At 44.9% G+C, this 22,429-nt stretch overlaps 1 protein-coding gene across 1 annotated transcript in view; it reads right to left on the reverse strand.

The window, feature by feature from the left end:
* The window catches only part of PROX1 (prospero homeobox 1), a 47,152-nt gene that overhangs the window by 10,029 nt on the left and 14,694 nt on the right, over positions 1-22,429 (reverse strand). The window contains exons 3-4 of the mRNA XM_054711747.1: positions 19,358-19,463; positions 13,425-13,619 (exon numbers count right to left, since the gene is read on the reverse strand). Of these exons, the coding sequence (XP_054567722.1) occupies positions 13,425-13,619; positions 19,358-19,463 (301 nt within the window). The remainder of the gene's footprint in view (positions 1-13,424; positions 13,620-19,357; positions 19,464-22,429) is intronic.

The following is a 22,429-nucleotide window of genomic DNA, read 5'->3' on the forward strand; positions in this document are numbered from 1 at the left end:
CAAACACTGAGCCACGCGAGCCGGACCAGCAGTCTTTTTCCACAAAGGGCTAGATAGTCAATGCATAGGCTTTGTGGTCACATTCAATCTCTGTTGCATGTCCTTTTTTTTACAACCCTTTAAAAATGTAAAAACTCTTCTTATCTCGGGGTCATAAAAAACAGACAGAGAATCCCACCTGGCCTGTAGACTATAGTTTGCCAACCCCTGCTCTTAGCCAAACTTGGAGGCTGACAACTTTTCTGAAGGCCTAACGTTCTGTCATTCTTCACTCAGCCTGCGGGCCTCACTGGGTCAGCACACTGGTGGTTCTTGCAGGATAGCTGGGATCGCCTCCCCTGAATTCAACCTGCCATGTCACACCATCCCTCCGGTGCATCTGAGGCTTGCCCATGGCTATGGAATAGAGTTAATGGACCACACCCAGAGATGGGCAAGAACCAAGAAGCCTTCGGTCTCGCCCTGCCTTGATTAGATTTTCCTGGGGCGCTTTCCTGCCAGTAAATATTTAAATGGACTCAATGGAGGAACCTGTCCCTCCTTTACCACACATCTAACGAGTCAGCTCAGATGGAAAAAGAAGCAGTCCACCAGTCGCTCTGCAGTGTTAACTAGCTTCCCTTCACATCGGCCCCTTGAAGGGTGAGCCACTGGGGTCTCAGTTCGATAGGCTGGTAGAGCCTGACGTTCCACTTTTGCCGCAATGCCTGGGTAAGGTGTTACAATTAACGGGGCCAAGCGTGGTGCCATTCTTGGACGGGAAATGATCCAAAAACAACTCGGCATAAATTTCCCGCGTTGCACGAAGGGAAACTGGGGCACAGATAATCCGGGTACTCCTGTTCGCTGGAGAATGCATTACCTGATTGTTTTCTGCGGGAGATTTACCTTCCCAATTAGGCTTTGCCCGGGCTAACGTTAAAACGAGTCTGCGTGCCCTGTATGCATGGATGGGGCGCCGTGAGCGTGCGGCCTCCAGAGGAACTGTTAGGAAGCAGGGTCAGGCAGCACCGCTCAGGGTGAGCAGCAGAGAAAGTACCGTGAGATGCAGCCGACAGTCAGACTGCTTCGGAGGTCCTGGGAGACACTGCCTCTCTGCTGACCGCAGCTCCTGCGTCCACATAATCCTGGGCTGCGCTGGGAAAGGACTGGGATGGACGACCTCAATCCTATCATTTGGATTTGACCGAAAGATCTTGGTTCTGTCAGAGAAATTCCATTTTGTCCTTCTAGAGAGTTCTATTGGGTCTCCCCTCTACAGTGATCCTTTGCAAAAAATAAGGATGAGCTATATTTCAAAAGCCACCTATGAGCTTATGAAGGAATTTGAAATTGCTTTTTCAAGAAAGATAAGTAGTTTGGGGAGGCCTAGAAACAGGTTCCAGAAAGGCCCCAGGAATTTTTGGAAGTCCCTTGCCCGATGCCTAATGGGCCTTGAGGTGCTGCTTGAGGTGGAGTCTCAGGATGCTGTCAGACCTAGGACTGGCCTTGCTGAGAGCCAAGCCAGGAGTCATGCAGGTCACATAAAATGATAAATCTCAAAAATAGTCTTTGTATGAAAGGAAGTGGAGTGGCCTTGAAACCATAGCCTTTCATCCCCTTCCTCCTCCTTCTGCTTCTGGCAGTTTCTCTGCCGTTACCCCTCTCAACCCCTCCCCCCCCCACACACATTTGTTCTCAGTTCATCTATTACCTTTTACTAAAAGCCACATTTAGTACCAGATTTTAATTAAAAATGTTAAAGTAGTCTGTTCAAAAACAGAGGTTGGGTACAATAACCACAAGAAAGATGAAAAATACATATCTAAGTGATTTGTGAGGATTTCATACCTACCCACCACACTCATACACACCCACAAAACCCCAGTGGAAAAAAAACTTTTACGACTTCGGTTACTATCATTTGGGGAATACTTAAAGGAAAGAATGGTTTGCTTTTGTAAAAGCTACTAACCAAGCCTAATAGTGAAGGTAGTTATACCATCTAGAACAACTAATTCTGTTTGAAATAGGGGAGATGTAGCATATTATTCAGAGGCTAGTAATATACTACGAATGCTGACTGGCTGTGTTGGGGTGGGGCATGAGGAGAATGCTTGTAGGCCCCCCATTAGTTCAGGTCTGTACCATCTTCTAGGGAACCCACAGGCCTGGGGGATTCACAGATGAACTCCTTATGTTTGGCTGCCCCAGCCAATGCAGATAAAGTGAGCAGCAAGTATAAAGATTAGTGCTAATTCCGTCAATAAATTGTTTATGAATGTGAAAGATTAGTCTCTATAATCGTGGCGAGGGAGTTGCCACGTCTCCAAAGGTACTGATGAGAGATCTGCAAAGCGGGCCTTGAGGGAACACCAACGTGCGCACCCTGGAGACAGTTACTGAGATAATTGAGCCACAGCAGAGCCGCAGGGTGGATGCGGCCCTGGGTGGATGGCATCTGGACTCCCAGGCGATCCACCTTCACTGCCTAAAGCTTTGCATCACCCCAAGGATTTATTTAGAGAATGCAGAAGGCCTTCTATCCTCAAATCACAGAATTTCAGACCTAGAACACAGCTCTGTGTTTAATCTCATCACTTTACGGGGGAGCAAAGTAGAGCCTCCTGAGGCAGGTGCTGCCCGAGGCAGACCCTCCAATCTGGTGCTCCTTCCGAGGTCCCCTTCTCCTCTGGGACCTGTGACTCCAGCTCTGATCCAGGCTGGTGCCACCTTCACAGCCACACTTGGGGCAGAGAGACCACTTTCTCTTTTTTAAGCCAGTTTTGCATTGACTCTTTGTCCCAGTTCTGATGAGAACTCTCTGTTTGCTCATTAGTTTGTTTTCCTATTTAGGGTCAGCAGGAAATGATGCAATAATTGGACAAGGTAACTTTCATTTGGCTCGACAGATGAATAAAAACAAATGCTTAGACAGCACTTACTCTGTGCTAATAAAGTCATGTGTATTCATTTAATTCTCAGGACAGCTCTGTGAGGTAGATGCTACTGTCTTTCCCATTTTATAGATGAGGAAACGGAGGCACAGAGAGGGGAGGACACTTGCTAAGGGTTCACTGCTGGAAAGTGGCCGAGTTGGGATCTGAACTCGGGGACTGTTTCCAGAAGCCATGCTCTTTTAAGTTTTACACTATTAGCCCAGGACCGCTGACCGTGGCCTCGCCAAAGGATTTCCTTTTTAAGATTTCAAGGTGATGCTTTTACATAAAATAACATCTACTTGTAAGTAAAGTTTTTGTTTCCTTCCTGAGAATATAATTTAGAGGCCAGAGCATTCCTTTCGCTTCTGCTGTCATTTTTTATAGACTAGAGCCCAAGAATAAGGCTGGGTCTTCAGGATGTCAAACGCTTCTATACTTTTATCTACAAAAACACTGTCAACATCTGGATAGCATGGTGGATCTGCCCACTGCTTATCTGGCTGAATATGTCCTGTAGACAACCATCAGATTGGCCAGAATACTTGTCAGGAGTTCCATACACTGGTCTATAGGCTCTTTTCACCAATAAGTGCATCTGAGAAGCTACTCAAGAAATCCAACTTCTCAGGATAAACTTCTGGGGCAAGCAAAAAAAGTCCCCCTGGGTGCGTTCATGAGGTGCCATTCCACACCTGGAACTCGGTTCAATCGTCTCCTAACTGAAACTGTCTCTGGGAAAACACAGTCACGCTGAAGCGCATGACAGAGGGCAGCTAAAACGACCAGGGGCAGCCCACTAACTGTATGAGATTAGACTTTTAAAAAGGATTAGAGCTCCTTCATCTGCAGAGATGAAGATTAAGAGGCAGTAATGATCCAAGTCTATAAAATGAGAAAGGAAATGGAGAACATGGCCACAGCCCTGGCCACAAATCCTAGGATATTAGAACAAGGGCTATCCCTTCGGAGTTCCAGGGAAATCACTTACGAGCCATAAAAAGAAGATACTATTTTCTCAGCGGGTAATAAATTTAGAGAATTATTATCTTGAGGAGTGGTATATTCTGAGAACGGGGCTAGGCCTGAAAAGGTTTAAATAAACCTGTGGGTAATAAAACCATAATGATCTAATAATGGGAAGTTGGGAATGTTCTGGGGACATCCTGAGTCTTTTGAAAATGATTCAATCAGTGACAGGTATCAGACTCTCCCAACACGCTCCCTGCCCAGGGCTGGTGGCCTGCTGATCTGGCCACCTCTCTCCTCATTTTCCCAGCTGGATGGCTCCTAATATTCAGAACAGGGCTCAGCGACAGGGGAACCCAGGAACCTGTACAAGATGGCAACTCACTCCTCGGGAGAAATGCTCTTTAATCTTCTCCAGGGTCTTCGACCTAGGAGTCTGCATTCGAATTCTGGACAGTGGTCTGACCATGATCGCTGAAAATATAGCAACTTACTCCTTTGGGCGTAAAACTAAAATCGTTGTTTTACTCAAAGATAGAGACATTGAAAACTTCCCATGTTGGCGTAATTGGGGGACAAAAACTGCTTAAATTCTCTGTGGGGAAAGCTGCTCATAATACGCTAACACAGGTCAATTAATTCCATTTTAAGGAGGAATTAAAACATACCAATTACAGAGAACCCATCACAGCCCAAGATATGGAGCTCAAACATTTACTGCAGTTAACGTTGGAACCATTTACACCTTCTCTAACGCGCTGGCTCCTTTAAATACAGAGTCAAACTTCAGAGAAATGTTTTAGCTTGTTTCCAAAACAGCCCAGGGTTAATCACTTTCAATATCTAATAATAGGTCATTGTCGGGGGCTGGGGAGGTGATGACAGCAGAAGGAGCAGGCAGGGCACTTCGGCTGGGGGGCCGAGGGGAGAAGACAATTCCATTCGGAGGAAAGGGACCTTCAGCTGTCTATAACATGCACAGCGAGGCATGAAGAATCTTTGCTCTATTCCCAGTTTGGACCGCTTTCTGAAAATTGGTAAAATGAGGCCATGCGCCGAAGCAAATAAAGGAGCCAAGGAGAGAAGAAGGGGTGGTGGAGAAAGGCATACACCGAATAAGCAATACCTAATAAATCCGAATTCTAACCCTACCTGCGCCATCCTACTGGGAGCAACCGCTTGGTATCTTTTCAAACTGCAAGTGGGAAAGCGTCAGTCCGCATATTGGGGAGCGATTCAAAGACCCCATTCACTGGGCGGATGGAAAAGGGGGAAGGTTGGAAAGGGTGAGGACGGGTTAAGGAGCAAGGAGGTTTTTTTTTTTGTTCCTTGTTTCTCTTTCGAGTGATTTGGGCAAGAAAACTGGGACATCTGGAGTTCAGAAGTCGGGAATGGGGAAGAAGTGGGAAGATGAATACATGATCATCAGCTACACAAAAGAGCGGAGAGCAAAAAGGAGCCCGCATTTGGGCACTCGCGTCTGGCAAGGAGGCCAGCAGCAGGGCTAATGAAGCATTTGCGGTGTGGGACGCCTGCCAGCGCAACAAAGAAGATGTGCTTGGGCTCTGCAGATGTGCCAGGGCCCCCAGAGCAAAATAATGACATAATCACCATCAGTGTCACAGACCAGACTGTACACAAGGTGACAGGGGAGGGAGGGCCTGTAATACACACACGGGGAGGACTCCCCGTGGCCCGTGGCCCGTGGCGCTGCTGCCCTGAGGCCTGGGAGGCAGGCAGGCAGGGCGACCTGTCTATCTCTAACTGCATCTTAAATCCTAAGGCCAGGCTTGTTCTCGCTGTTGGTGGCTGTTTTTCACGCAAATCCCACCTACTCCTGGGATGAGGCAGCAGAAATGGAAAAGCTTAAGATTTGGACTGGCTGGAAAAGGCGGAACAGAGAGAAGCCAGGGGAGAAATCAAAGGAGTTTTGAGTCAAACTCCCTCTGCCTTCTGCTAAGTTCTGTGCTCAAGCTTTTACCGGTCAGATCCAGGCCATGCAAACCCGAGATATAAATATTACCATGGATGTCCATGTTTCACGTTGTAAAGAAAATGCAAGAAACATCCATCTTGGGGGAACTTCAGGGGGTTGGGGGCACAAATGAGCAATAAATGGTCCCGCTCCAGGTGAGTACAAAAGCAACACAGGCCGCTCTAGAAGGTCTCTGGCCCCCGTCACCTGCCCCCGGCTGCTGCTCCGTGAGGTGGGTGTGTTAGTACAGCTGTCTGGCTTCTAAGTGACTTTTGTCAGCTTGAAAGTGAAAGTCTGTTTGAGGAGCTGAAAGAACAATAGCCCGGAGCCCGGAAGAAGGGCTTGGAGCACAAAGGACTTAGGCCAATAGTGTCCCTTTTCATTGCTTCTAATGAAAGATTCATAAGAATAACTTCAATTTTTTATGACCCCCCTTTTCGGTATGACTATATTTGTTGTGTCAACTTCCACAGACGGGTTCTCTTTAAATACCAAAAGGTCTGTAGGTGGAAGTGTTTTCAAAGAGCGACGGGGACAGGTTCTGGCCATCCTGTGGGTCCCTTCCTCCAGAACAGGCTGCTCCGAGGGATCCAGAGATTGCCCGTAAATCTGGTCCCCTCCAGCCTTGAAGTCTCAGTGGACGCTACAGCGAAGTGACCTTAATCCTTTCTCGTGCTAGTTCAAGTGCCCCTTGGAAAAATGACTGTATTTGTTTTTCTTGGCTTCACTCTGTTTACCAGGAACAGTAGTATGACCATCATTAGTGGTCCTGCTTTTCCTTTCCTTCTCAAGTAGCTGTCCCCACACTGCGTCTTAATTTGGTGTCTCAGCCCAGAGAGGGGAGGGGACCAGTTTGTGTTTGTTTTATGTCCTGTTAGCACACAGCACTGAAGGCTGGCTTAAGGCAATCCCTGAAGGCGAAACGTTATTTTTAAACGGGAATAATCTACTTTCAAGAACCAAAAAGAAATGTTTGCGAAAATACTTATTCTTGCAAATTTGTCACTGAGGTGGTGGTTAAGGGACATGAGTGGAATGATCGTGCAAAGTTCTGCTCCGTGTCTGAGGAAGACCCAAACAGTCAAAGTGAAATAAAATCAGGGCTGGGGGTGGTGGGTGGGGAGTGTTGGGATGAGGCAATTTGATTTCCATGTTATCTGCCACGTGAAAAGGGATCGCAGAGTTTGGAGCAAGCTTGGTTTCGCTAAAAGAGTTTGCTTACTCGAGACCAAATAAACAGGCTCGTTTTCGAAAGCCTGTTAGAACTTCTTCAGACATTTCACCCGGGATGGGCCGGACACAACGGTGACATCCCACTGAAAGCTCTAACCACCACCAGAGGCTCTAGCTGAGGACTTGCCCCATGTCCCCCCCACCCCCCCACCCCCGCGCTTGATAACCCTTTGTGGGACCAAGAGAAAGAGCTTAGGCAAGGAGAGCTGAATGTCAGACAATAGGCATCACTCCCCACGCTGTCTCTGAACTTTCCTCGTCTCTGAAGGACAATTAATTACGAAGGCCTTAGGGGTAGGTCGCAGCCAGGGAAAACCCACGGCTGCCCTAGCGCCATGGCTGCCGCCTCTGTGTTTGCTAAATGGCTTCGCCTGTTGGGGTACAGCCAGCAAGAGAGCCCATAGATCACGGGGAAGGGGGGGGGGAGAGAGGGGGGGGGGCGGGAGGGCAGCAAAAGATTTTTTTGTGTGTGCGCCTGCCCTTGTATAATTCTATTCTCACTGTGAACTCATCCATACACAAAACACAAGGACATTTTTTTTTTTTTTAAAGAGAGAAAAGCCACAGGGCAGGTTGCAGCCGAAACGGCCTCTCGGTGGTGTGTTAAAAAGGATGGTCTTTTCACCAAATCATTTCACAGAGGCAAAACAGACAAACACAAAGAGTTGAGACTTTTTCTGCGACATTAAATGGAGTAACTGATAAGGTCAGACATATGATACCTAAAGACATGAATCTGTGAACTCTTGAAGTCAAAGGCCCTCTCTGTGCCGAGGAACAATCTTTCAAAAGAAATAGATCATAGAACTCCACTGAATCCGCTTTAAACTTTATGAAGCAGGAGGAGAAAAAGCTCTAAGTAGGGAAGCTTGACAGAAGAGCCTTGAACTATTTTCTGAAGGAAAGATGAGACCCTCCCTAGGCTGCCACAAAACATCTTTTTTTTTTTCCTCTAAAGGCTCCTCTGAACTCTGATAGGTGCCAAGACACTGCCATTGAAAGCTGTATAATTATGTGCTATAGCCACTGTAGAAAACGCTTTGTTCGCCACAACAAAGGACAATAAGCAAAGTAAAGCGACATTCCACTGTATCTTTTTCTTTAAGAATGTTGAGAAAGGTCATGGAATGCTATAACTAATAAAGCTGTTGAGTAAGGAGGTTTTCAAGTTGATCTTACTGTGCTTGAATGTAGCCCAATGACAAAAAAGACACGGGGAGCTAAAAATGCAATGACATTCCCAAATAGATGGTAAATCAATGGGCCCGTTTCATTATATACTGATCCACACCTTGAATTCCAGGAGGACGGGCGGTGCAAAGAAATGAAGCTCCGTGCCTGCACACAATCCCCACCTCTGCCCCACCCCCACCCCACTTCCACCCCGGCGTCTCTACTGCTCTCCCCTTCACATTTCAGGCGATCGTTCTGTACAAGGAATAGGTTCCCCGACAGCCACGTGTGTACGTATATTCGGAGAACATTCATTTCGTCTCTTAAGAGATCAATTTGGCTTGTCAGTAGTGGGGCTGGCAAGGAAAGAAATAGTAAGCGTTTCTTTGCCTCCCCGCCACCCACCAATAGAGTGTTGCGCGATCATTTAAACAGCTCAGCGGCTTTGAGGCCAAAAGACTGCAAGAGCAGTAAAAGGTTCTCACTCATGTGCCAGTGCTCCAAACGATCCTCATATTTAAATATCTATTTGGAGCAGGGGGAAGTGCTTCCTAAATCCACCTGTCCTCATTTTTCTCTAAAGAGATGGTGACGTGAAGGTCTTCTTCCATGTGTGCCATGTTGAGAGCGAGGTGGGGTAGGCATGGTGGAGAGAATACATCCCGGGTGTGGATTCAAATGGGCCTGTGTTTGGGAGTGTGTCGGGGAGTGGGGTGGATGTAAGGGGTGCTGCTTTATTTTCTCTTTCTAAGAGTGAAGTCAGAAAGCACAGAAAGAGGCCTGCGGGAGTATTCTCCTTGCCTGTCGTGTGACTCCAGGAAAAAGCCGGACCCCAGGCTTGATGATGGGTCATCTGCCCAGCGAGATGTTAGTATCTTAGGAAATGGCATGTATACACCAGCTAGTCAATGAGTCAAATTCCCATTTTATTAATTTTTAAGCTTTCCATCCAAAAACCTGGGTCTTTAGCGAGGGCAAGGGAGTTCAATCACTCTTCCTGGGAATTTGGACCCTGCCTACAGATAAACAGCTAGGCCCGCATGGGGCTAGGTGGGATGCCTAGCTGACCACAGGGTGGGGCAGAAGGAAACCAAAAAGCAAAAACATACAACCTACACGCCCCCAAAGTCAGAATTATCTATCTGGATGAAGGTGTCGGCCAGCGTGTACACAAGTCCATCATCTCCAGTCTCCCAATCTTTGGGCCATTCTGCCTGTCTTAGCTGAACCACATCACGTAGCTAGCCGAGGTCATGGAGCCAGACTGGGGTGGTAGGTAGGCCTTTGGGCCCCTTAGCTAGTGTGCTTCACCTTGCTGACTTACACAGGTCAGTGGCTTAGTTGAGTTCTTTGCCCAAACCTGTAAACCAGCCTTGGAAATTGACAGCGATCACTGCCTTCTTTCCTGCCACAGTTGTGAGAGCAACAAAAAAGCAATAAAATCCAACTCGTATGCCCCTAAAGTCAAAAGTGTCAGTATGATTTAAAAACTGGGACAGAATCCCAACCCCCCCTCCCCCCGCCCTTTTCCCTTCGCATAAAAAAAATTTTTCTTTGGAAGCTCTTCAAAGTGAAGTGAAAATGAAGCATGGAAATATATACCATAACACCTGGAAAGACAAATTTATTGTTGCCAATCTCATTAAATGTGAGAAGTAGGAGTGAAGGATGCAGTTGTAACTGAACACCCCTCTTCTGCACACTTTCGCAAACTCAAGTTCGGAGGTTCGGAGCGAGAGCCCCACTCCACGCAACGTGGCCAGCTTTCTGGGCTTTAGCACAAGCCAAAAGTATAGTTCTTGTCAACCTCCCCCCCACCCCCCTTCAGAGTCTTCTTCCACACCCCCTGGGTCTTCTCAAGCTCTCACCACCCTAAGTCTGAATGCTTTGCCAAGAATCTTGGCAATTGTGTAAATTGATACAAAAGGCAGAACCACTCTCCTGTCACTCAGAAGGTCCTGACTCATAAAGGCCAGGAAATGCAGGGTCTAGAAGGGGAGAGAGATTCAAGCCACTCCCTCTTCGCTAGTGATAAACCTTCCCCATCTGCTCTGAGAGCCATCAGCAGCAGGGGCTGAAGGGGGATGGTGCTAAGAGTGACAGAGGCAGAGATGGAGCAGAAAGCTGAAAAAAAAAAAAAAAAGACGAGAAGGAGAACAGAATGAAGGAGAAGAAAGTCTAGCGAAGGGGGGAAAACATGAGCCTCATTTTCTCTCCTCTCATACCCCTCTCTACCCCTGCCTCTACCTGTCCCTTCCCATTTAGAATTACTTTAAAAACAGTATAAATCTTTAGGCAAACTGAAGTTTTTCTTATCTTAAGATCCATATTATTATTGCTGCTCACATTAAATAATAGTGGTAAAACACTTAGAAGCGTATCGTAGACAGTCAATAAATGTTAGCTGTTTTATTATTGCTGCCCAACAACTGACTGAGAAATTTAAAATGCAGTCAGTAAAATGTTTTATTACTGGACCAGCTAGTACTCTGTTGGGTTAATATATTCCTTTGAATTGATAGGATCTTTGGGCATCATGCAGACACAACTTCAGAGTCCCTCTACATGCTTGCTTAAAAGTTAAGAAAGAAACAAGGTATACAGTTCTCCACTTTGCCATCCTCTTCTCTTGTTCATATTAGACTACAGACTCCTTTCACTCAGTCGAAGAGTAGAAACTTCAATGCCAAAGTCACACAGTGCACACCCTCTCAGTGGAGGTATTTGGCTCGAAGTGCTGGGTCCACCTCTGGCTCACAGCCGGGGCCCACACTGGTAAAGCTCCTGTGATAAGACCGGTGGCTTCTTAAGCATCTCACTTAAGCACTGACCTCCACGCACACGGGCACAGAAAGGAGAGGATCGTCTTATCTGAAGCTTTTGCGAGCACATGCACCAAAACGGAGAGGTTAAATGAAAAACGGTTGGGTGACGTTGGGACCCTGTGTGGTGGGTGGGTGTGTGCGCGCATGTGAACGCGTGAGCCTGTGAGCGGAGGGGGCAGGGCGGGATCCAGACTCCTGCTACCTTGTCACCACATTTCCAGAAAGAGCCTAGTTTTACCGAAGGAAGAATAAGACCCAAAATAGACCAATAACTTGTCCGAAGTCACATGGGAAGTGACAAAATTACTCCCCGGGCCCCATACTCCTTGCACTGAAGCAGTCTTAAAATAGACACTGCAGATAAAGGAGAGGTGGCCTGGCTGGAAGTGGATATGATTCAGAAAGAGAGAAATATCAGATGTTAATCATATTAAAGGAGGATTTAGATGATGCTAAATGGAGCAGCTTGTTGGGTATCTCTTCATGCCAGCCGTCCTCTGTTTGTGTCATTTTGGTCTTTGTGCTGTGAGCAGGGGATTAAATTCTAACCAGGTAAGGCTTAAACAACACAAAAAATCCTAATGTGTGCTGTCAGGATTTGGTCTCTCGAGTGTGTTACACAACTAAAATGCAGAATTCTCCCCGGAATTTTGGGCGATTCTTGTTTGAAGCTTGATGCATGCCACTAAGTGAATATTTGTCCTAATAAACTATAAAGAGTTCATTAGCACACAGTCAAATTCTCATAGCTTAAAGTTTAGGGCAATGGACTTACCAGAAAGGGGGGGGGGGGTGTAAATGAAGTTCTTGAGATTTTTAAAACATTTAGCTTTAGAAGGAATCTGTTGGTGATCTGTTGATACATAAACCAGTGCCCTGTGATGACAGACTTTAAAGTTGGGGAGCAGGACAAGGATCCTCACTTTTAATGTGTTCAGCCCAAGGAACAGTGTTGTTTATAACACCTGTGGCAAGCAACCTCCATTGGTCTCGGATAGCAAAGATAAATTGGCGGCTTGTAGTATAAGCATGCAAATTTTCAAGGCAAAAACCATGACTTCCCCACTTCAAAGCTACCCCAGTCAGTTCTTTCTAAGCCGCCATAATCGAGCTGCACTGCTTAGAACAGGGGGAGAAGGGCCCAAAAAGGAATGGAGTGTGGGCAGTGGCGGTCAGGTCCCTTTATTGGCAAGGCCAGACCAAGGTGTCCCTCTCTCCTTTGACGTTGAGACCTTCCTGGGCATGTCTGGGTAGCGCCTAGCTATGTGAGGAAAGCAAGATTATTAACCTAAGATCCCTGCACGCGCAGGTGAGGGAGAAAACATTCACAGCCTATCCTCGAGATACTAGAAGAAAAGGAGTATCTTGGTCAAGCCATGGCCTATCTACTCTCACATCAGGGGGTGTGGCCTGTGGAACTCTCCCACATTCCCACTTCCGGGGATTGTTGCCTCCGCCAGCGGGGCTCAGCAAAATGCCTTTGTGAGTACTGGGAGATTCGTTAGTGTTTTCTCATAGTCATCGTGTTGCATGAAAGAGTTTGCTGAGACACCACGTTAGCCAGTAAAGAAAAGCCTTACTCAGAGCCACATACATTTTATTGTTGCATAGAGTTTGCTTTCTGGGAATTGTGTATACTGCTTTGTGTGTCTCTACAATATGTCTGTTGTACATACATAAGTGTGTATAATAGTGTATGAACACAGAGTGACATGCTTGTGAAGTGACCCATATGCAAAATACACACACAAGCGCCTCCTCCCCAAACAACGGACATAGAAGCAAAACAAAAAAAAGATGTTGATGGATATCTTAAAGTATGCACTTAGTAAATTCTCATACCATTTCCTCCATAAAGGAAATAAATGCTGATTAAAGTTAGAAACCATGGAATCTCTCCCCCATTGGCATTTCTAGACTTCCTTAGACAACAACTTTTGCTATTGCCATTCATTGCACATCACATGTTTTCAGCTCAATCGACATGCCAGACCTAAATGTGGAAAAGGGACCTCTTCTCTGAGAGGGGACCACACTGTGTGTTTCTCGCTGCCATTTTCTTTGGATTCTCCAGTTCCCTGTTCCCGTGGTCAAATGGGAAGCAGCAGAGCCGGCCGTGGGAAAGAAAATAGAAGTGGGTCGGGTCCCCAGGACTCTGATGGGAACCACAGGTGGGGGGAGTGCTCCTCACTGTAGCTCTACCTCTTATGCACTGGGGGGTGTTTCCGTGAAATACCAATACAAAAACAACATTGAGGGACATTTCTGAAGAAAACACACTTTAAAAAAAAAGAAAGGGGAGATGACCAAAAGATAAAGAAGAGTTCCTACCTCAAAGTCATTCGCTTTATTGTAGTGCATGTTCAGAGCCCTGTACAGCTCACAGTCTCTGGTTATAGACAGCTCTTCAGTGCTGGTGACTCCATCGTTGATGGCCTGACGCGCGTACTTCTCCATCTGAATGTAGTAAAACTCACGGAAATTGCTAAACCACTTGATGAGCTGAGAGGTAATGCATCTGTTGAACTGTTAAATTTAAATATTGAAAGGGATAAGAACTCTGCCATTTTCTTCATTTATTCTTCAAGCATTCAAAGCATTTTTTAAGTTCCTCTCCCCCCTCCCCTTACTTGGAAAGGAATGTTTTTAATTCTACCGAAAGGATGGCAAGAGCGGCTCGAGCAACGATATACTAACAGGATATTATAAAACCTGCGAACAATGGAAATCACATCAGGACCCTCCACATTTCAGATTTTAAAAATCCACATTCTCAATCTGATTTTCCTGAAGCAGAATAGCTTCCTTTAAACATTGTCCATCTTTCAAGGAAAACAAACTTGCATTTGTATATTTCTTATGGAAATTCATTCAAGACATGGAACCCTGGGAAGAGTTATTACTTTCAAGTACCAGAGATGATGAGCCAAAGACTTCGCCATTAGCTTGATTTTTTTTTTTTTAAATGAGAGATTGTGTCATCACATGACAGCCTTGTTCAATGCTGGAAAATGGCTTTCACACAGAGGAGGAGGCCGCCATTTGCTTGATATTTTGGGAGTGGGTGACTCCTATGGCCATCCTCCGGTGATTCCACTTATTGTTGCCACATGGTTCTCGTGTCTGGTGCCCTCTGGTGAAACCATCGTACCTGCTCATACACTCCCTACAGCCGGCATTGGAGAAGACCCCTTCCAATGGAGGCCAGGCTATCTGGAAGGTGTGGTTAAGAGTAGGTACAACAGATGGCACAGACAGAATCTTTATTACACTTGTCTTAAATGCCAAGTTACCATAACATGATTCAGCTTTAAAACTTTGTTTACCAAGGTTTCTCGATGACCTTTTCAATGAAGATATCTTCCTGGCTTCGCTACAGATGACACCCTTCTCATTGACAGCCCTCTGTTCACGTAAAGGACAGCTGCCTCTCAACTTGCCAAGTCAAAGCCAATAAATCCATAGCTTTATATCAGGCGGGCTGACAGGCAACCCTGCCTTTTGTCATCACAGGCATCCCCTTCCCTGGGCCCCCAGAAAAAGATATACATTCATCAAAAATCAACCAAGACCACTTATCAAACACTGGCCATGAGAACATCCAGACTCCCAAGAAGATGACAGCCAAAGTGTGTACTGGGGCTGTAATTACTACACAGAAAGTTGTTCCCATCCTAGCAAAGATAATAAATGAATGAAAATATATGGCAGAGAATGGAAGTAACAAGGAAACAGAAGCAGGGAGACTGCTGTTTCTCCCAAAAGGCCAACTTGCATCATAATTGCCATGGAGTTGCAAGGGCCCTCACAGATAATTGACCAGAAAATGATTAAGTCATCAGCAAATCGCTTCTGCTTGCAAGAGTTCAAACATGTACTTAACCTATCCAAGAATTATATTTTCACTCTGTGTGTCTGCTCTGTCTCTATTCAGCCTTGTGGGGAACCCGATTAAAAAGACAACTGAAGGACCCCCGTTATCTGATCTTCTGGTCGCCGATTTCAATAGAACTTAAACCCATTACGATTTGCTGAACTTGGAGTTCTTTCCATTTTATCTCAGCAGTAAAATACACTGTCCAAATTTCCAGACACTGAGATAAGGACCACAGGCCCCCGTGACGGCTTACTGTTCCTTTTTAATTCTTTTAGAATAAGAAACAAAACATTACAAAATGATAGCAGGCTGTGCACTGGGGAATGAAAATTGCTTTGACATGGAGATTAGGCTTCTGCATTGTTACAAGACATTGTCTCATATGGACAAGAGTACTGTAGAGGGAAAAAAATAGAAGGGCATTTTTTTTTTTTTCTAGAATGGTCATGAATGACCTAATGGGGAGGACAAAAAAGTAAGTGCACTTGCCATTATTTAGGAATGGGACATAAAGGGAGATTTAAGGCTTATTGTTAGAGAATGGAAATAACAGAGAGAAAGAATGGGCAAAAACAACAGACTCCCCAAACACGAGACAAGTGAAATGACCGGCACAGCAGCTTGAAGAACTGGGTCTCCCTCCGCTAGAAGCGAACTGAAATTTGTGTGGTTTTGGTGGCTGGCTAAAGGCAAAGGCAGGAGGCCCCTTCTCCAGATATTCAATTTGGGAGAGAAAAAGTGTTGAACTTTAAAGAATTAATGTCCCCCGTGCTGTAGTGGCTGACAAGAAAAAGGATCAATTGTTCTCTAAAGGAAAGCTCTGTAGTGTGTTAATGTATTACTGCAAAAACTAATCGCTACAATAAAGGGGCTGTGTTGCCACAGTGTACGAGTCCCTGTGACTTTGATTAATGCTTCCCACGGGACATCTCAGCCTCAATATGGGCTGAAGAAACTTCCTAAATATTCAATGAGCATGGTCAAAAGATGTATAAAACAAATCAATCTGACACCTTAATCTGGCTAGGCAGCAGTTGACTCAAGGGGTGGAGGGAATGAGATACATCATTTAACACTGCGGCTTGAAAAGCTGTGAGTGTCTGTTCTTCAAAGCTAAAATGACACTGAATCTGTTGTACTTAGTGGTCTAAGAGTTATTAGTTTATACATTAAAATCAGCACCCATCGGCCCTTGGCATCTCTCTCACATTCGCCCCCTTGCCCTTCTCAAAGGATCTGAAGCCCGGATGAGCTGAGCTTGTTGTCTGGCTAAGTGCCATGGTGAGGGAATTCAGTGGGACGCTCTGTGAGAACATAGAACTGTTTCGACTCTCGCTCTAGGTATTAAACTAAGTGCGCCCTGGTTTCATCCTTCGAAAACATCATCCCTGGTGAACTTCTCTCACCAAACCAAGGGTCTCCGAATTGTCTGGGATTGCCCCCTTCCTCTTCCTTTCCAAGGCAATTTAAAAGCATCCCCCTCCTACCCAGAGGGAAGTCACTTGTGGAGCCCTACTCACTGTAGCCATCCCTAAGGAACATGACAAAGGAGGGTGTGTCACCCTGGCGGGGCCTGGAGCTGGTCTGGGGATTAATTCAGCCTAGGGCCATCATTCAACTGTGTCTTTGATGATTCCTGGGCTCCACCTTATTCATGAAACAAAATAGTTTCTGCTTGTGTTGTTTCTCCTGGATCTTACTCACAAAACCAACTTCTGATGACTATCTGAGATGAAATGACTTTATTCTTTGTAAAGGGACATTTCCTAGAGTTAGGAGTTTTCTGTTAGATGAATGTGGCCATAATGAAGGATCTTGTGCCTTTGTGACAGCGTTACTTGGTCCATAGACACCTGAATAGATCTTTTCAAGATATCTGATGTAGGTTTTATTTCTTATAAAACTTTAAGGTCCTTTCCCCCAAGCCTAGCGATCTCTCAGTTCCACAGTGGTTTCTTAAATCCAGACAGATATCAGATTTTGGATTGTATATTTATACAGAGAGAAATAGCTAGTTACTTTAGCCTTGCAAATTAATATCCACATTGTCAACATTCAAATTCTGTATTTTCCTTAATATGAAAGTAAGGAAGGCTTGTTTTCTAGAAAGTTTCTGGAACATCGTGCCTGGACTACCTTTCCCTTTCTATGCATGACTTTCTGTTGTCAATAGTGTAAGCGCAGGGAAGACAAATTCATTTATTGCTAGCTAAAAAAAATACCCCCAAAAAAACAACATAATTAGTAAAGTGAAAAACGTATGATTCATTAAAATAATGTAGAAATGACCTTCGGTGATTTTCTGCTTTGCATGATATACCCTGCTTCCCCTCCATTAGGAGAATTAATCAGACTCCTCTATACCTTATGAGCCTCTCTCCCCATATGGATAGAATATGGGTAGGAATCTATAATCTGAAGATTAGTGTTTTTTAAATAAAACATTGACCCGATATTCAGTTGTTATTTACATAGAGTAAGTGATTATTTGAAAGCTGAATTACTGGATGTGTTCTAAAGGAAGGGGAACAATTTCTTGTGGGCTTACATTGCACAGTATTTATAAAGCTACAGACCACAATCCCCCCCCCCCTTCCCCTTTCCCCACTACACGTGCCCATACACACAGACACACACAAACATGAATGTTCCTAATATTTACATCTACTGTTGGGTAGTGTTGCTGGCTCAGACTGGCTGCTGCTTCCCACCCTCGGGTGTCTGCATTGCAATGGCAGGTGAGGGCTCCCTATGCATGCGGTTTCTAAAGCTCTTTGGCCTCCTTTTGGATGAAAGGTACTATATAAATAATATACGGTATTGTCATGATCATATCACAAAACTGCAAATCATCGTGCTGAGAGGGGTGAAGGAGGTCACATGGACACACGCATACACACACACACCCACACATGCATGTGTCCACAATAACACTTTCGTCTCTTCCCTTCTAGAACTCAAGTGTTGGGATGATTCTCTGGAAGAACTCTTCCAGGTTCCACTAGGCTCTAGAAGCTGGCCGGTCCTCAACCAGCTGATAAATTCCCTTTCACCTGTCTGTTTAGACGGTCCAAACCCTTTTCCTGGCCTACTGTGTCACTCAGCCTCTTTTTGTGTGCTGGGTGATTCCTATCCAGCCATGGAAGTAATTCCTATTACCGCCTTTCTCGGCCTTCCCCATCCTGCCCGGTTTGTTGGCACTGACTGAGGAGAAACATGCCTTCCACTTAAGGAGCTCGGCCAGGGAAGGAGAAAGATAAAAGCCTGAAGTTGATACACAACTCAAAGCAAACAGGAGGGAAAACAGAACTTTTCTTATAAGGCCAAAGAAAACATCAGTGAAGGAAACTGAAATGAGTTGGCCTGCAAAAGGGGGCCAAGGAAGCAACGTGGGCATCGGGCACAAAAAACACTCTGCAGAGAGGGGCGTGCGGAGGAATGAGCAGATTTTGGCTGCTCAAGAATTCTCTCCATGGCAGAAATAAGAACTTGTCCATATGGGGGTGGGGAGGGGAGGGTGGGGGAGAAGCACCCATCCCTAATAAACTAATCTCAGCTAATGTAATGTTTAGCAAGATCCTTGGATAATGATACCATGCGTGCCATTATCATCATCAAAACCCAATCTATGTTTTAAAAAGTTACAGATGATTAACACAACATCAAGTTGATGCAAACAATTACTTAAGCCCCCTCTCCCCCCCCCACGCACACACACATGCACGCACACACACACAGAACCAGGAGGTCCCCATATTCTGTAGAATGAGGGAGGCTGCAGCTGTAGGGCCGACAGCTTTCATATCCTCATTTGAATAATGTGTCCTGAATCTGTCACTTTATTCATTCTCCTTATGCTCAGTGTACTCTACATCAACAACAAATTAAGTTGTAAATAAGAGACAATCATCACTTTTGTTTTTAAGCAGCTACTGCATAGAGAATTTCAATGTCCGCTCCTTTTCGGCAGGGGGGGTAAAGAGGTGCTAGAGTTTGCTTTCCAAAGCACAAACAGAAATAAAACAGAAAACAGTCGACTGTTGCTGAGGGGAGGGAAAAAGCATCCCCTGAAGCACACCCATTCGGTACCAGCTGAAATTTCTCCCAAGAAGTTACTAAGACGTAGAAAGACAGAGGCGAAGTTTCCCCGACTACCATGGAAACCATGTGACTTATTAAGACCAGTCCTGCCGTCTTAATTCGCAGGGGGCGGCTTTGCTTGGCCCAGCTTTAGGCAGAAGGACAAGTGCATGAAATCAACGCAACGCAGGTTTTTACCAATGAACTGATTCCACACTCAGCTCCACGAACTCCCAAAAGTTCAAATCACGATAACATGCACAGAAATTAAAAAAAAAAAAAAATGAATAACACAAAACGTCCCTACCTTTACATCGGAGAAGTAGGTCTTCAGCATGTTGGAGCTGGGATAACGGGTATAAAAGAACATGAGCTTTGCTTTTTTCAAGTGATTGGGTGACAGTCCCTCCTGCATGTAGGATGCAATTGGTTAAGGAAAATATTGCTTTAAACACAGGGAGCAGCCACCTCCCCCCCCTCCCCCCTCTCCCGGGCGTCCGGAGGCCCACCACGCAGCCGTGGAATCCATCCCTGACTGGCTGCCGCTTGCTCCAAATGCCCATTGCCTGTCACACATTGCCAAATGTCACGGTGAGGATGCACAATTCAGTTGCAGAATCTTGGCTACTTTGTGGTGAGGATGGCAAAACAGAGCCCCTCTCTCTATACGTTCACTTGTTGCTAAGGAGACAAATGCACCCAACACGTGCTACACAACTCTTATCAGGAGAGTTTTTTTTTTTTCCTTCTTCACAATTATGGTTCTGTTTATTCTTCTCTCCACACTCTGCAGTTTACATCAAATTATTATCCTAATGTGCGTGGAAACACAAAAGGCATTATTTTGAACACTGTTAGGCAAGCTTCGCATTTTACCTTTCAGCGCTAATGTAACGGAGCGTATTGCCTCACTTTCTTCCTATCTTATTATTGTATCCTTTTAATTGTTCCCTTTTAAATAATAGCTAAATTTGGGAAGGGGTCCTTTTGGCACAGAGAGAATGGGGCCGGGGGCGGGGGGGGGGTGGTGCGGGGAGAGAGTGTGGCTTTTGTTAAAGCAACGATCCAAGACCAAGTACAATTTGCCTCTCCCGGATTTATAGTTAACTCCTTGGAGAGTAGCACAGTGGTTGAGGCTAACAAATCAATAACGGTGGGTTAGCAGATCAATAAATGGCCACTTACCCCAAATAAGAAGGCCTATTTATCTGGAAACATCATTACCTTTTAGATCTGTAAACAGCAGCAACTAAAACAGTTCCCGAGAGAATGTGAGGCTAACCATAACAATCCAGGCTTCCTGATTCTCGCCCGGATTCTTGGCACTCCTCCGCACACTCGGAGCTGGGGCGGCCCTGGTCACATCTGTGCCGCAGCCTGGCCCTGCCATTTCCTCAGCAAATTAATGGCTTTATAATTTATCAGAAATGAAGATGCACGTGGAGAAAATCAATGTGGTCCCCCACAAGGTCAATTAAGGGTCCTTCCTAGAAGCTTCTCTAAGGATTTTTCTCTTAAAAGAGAGTCTGGGAAAAATTAGGAAAAAAGAAAATGTGCGTGTGTGTGTGCGCGTGTGTGTGTGTGTGTGTGTGTGTGAGAGAGAGAGAGAGAGAGAGAGAGAGAGAGAGAGAGCTTTCCTACCCAACAGAAATTTCACACCTTATGCAAAAAAGGTCAAATACGCACAGATATTTAGGAAAGGGAAAGGTTTCCAAATGACCTCCATCAAGTACAGCGCGAGCAATCTATTTCAGAACAGAGGGAACCCAGCAAGTTACTACAGAAGCAGAATCAAATTAATATTGATAAGCTCTTGACTACTTCTAACAGGGTGTTTAGCCAAATATTCTGCTGAGGAGGTGATTAGCATTCCCTTTAATATCATGCAAATTGTGCGAAAGATCACCTTGGTTGGTAAATAGAAGAATTAAATATTGGGCTTTATTTTTCCTCCACTGAAAATAAACACCGAAGCAAGAAATTTTGATTTTTAGATCTGTAAGCCAAAGCAGCTTAACTGAACTTGTGTTTTTGTTTGAGATCCTTAATGATTACAAAGACGATAATTTATGACTGACATACTTTTTGTGCCAAGGAGAGAGCTGAAAGGCCCTCCAGTAACCTCCATTAGACAGATAGAGAAGACTAAAGGAGCACAGCCTACTTCAGGGCCATCTGTCCAGATGGATAAGTGAAATAATAGTTGCAAGCTGTCTCCTATTGCCTCACGATAAGAGTTTTAGGCGAGTCCAAACTTCGACAAACATTCTCAGATCTGGGTTCTAATCTTTTTTTTTTTTTTTTCAGACGGTTACATTAAAACAACCTCGAACATTTAACTCTTAGTGGGGGGAAAAGTCCCAAATCTTTCACAGTGTGGCCTCCTACAAAGCAAATTGTTTTTGCTGTGGTTCTCAGACGGTTAGAGCGCCACGGAAACTTCCCGAAGCTTTCCACACATTTATATTTTTGCTAAAAGATGGTTTCGTTCCTTTTATTTAAACGACAAGCCAACTTCCATCTTATTTTGATGGGGACGCAGAGGCTTTTATTTCATGGAAAAAAAAATTATTCTGATTTGATTTCTCAAGTCTGTTTTTGCTTTGAAACGCTTCCTGTTGGTAATACTTGGAATCGATCGGTTGAAATGGAACACAGAATAAACCTTCCTCTCTCGCCCATCGTGTAATGGAGATAAAATTCCCATAAAATAGATGTTTCTAATAAACTATTAAAAATAGCTAATGAAACCTTTAAAAGCCAACAGTTAGATAATCCTCTTTTTGCCTCCTCAAAATAAATCTGAACTGACCAATTGGTTAATTTCCCTTTTAAGTGCTTGTGCTGAAAAGCAACTGTTCTTCCAAGAAAGCACTAGCTGTTTCCAGGATACTTACACACGCACAATGAGTCATGATGGAATAGATTCAGTAAACATACAGCTGTACTGAACACGAGCTAAGCTCCATTCAAGGCCAGGAAAGAAAATGAGCACAAATAAATATTAAGGAGGTAAAGGGGGGGTGGGGGGGTGGGGGGGGGGATGGAACGCAAACAAGATCTGTCCAGGCAGCTCATGTGGCTTTGCCTCAATTCTCTTAGCCCTAGCTTTGTGAAGACAGATGACATTCAATTCTATGTGTAATGCAAAATAGACAATAACTGCTGAAACTTGAGACAGCTGCCAGGTGTAAAAAAAAAAAAAAAAGAAAAGAAAAAGGGGAAAAAAGAAAAGATGATAAATCCATAAATTAATGAAAGACATCTGCTGGGGAATATAAAAGATCAGAGAAGTAGAGTGCTACAGCTGAATCTAAAGCGGTGTTCAAACAACCTGAGAATGTGTGTTGTCTGTTTACCAAGCACAATATAACCTTAC

Source organism: Eptesicus fuscus, chromosome 22, assembly GCF_027574615.1.
Source record: "Eptesicus fuscus isolate TK198812 chromosome 22, DD_ASM_mEF_20220401, whole genome shotgun sequence".
In the NCBI taxonomy this organism is placed as follows: Eukaryota; Metazoa; Chordata; class Mammalia; order Chiroptera; family Vespertilionidae; genus Eptesicus; species Eptesicus fuscus.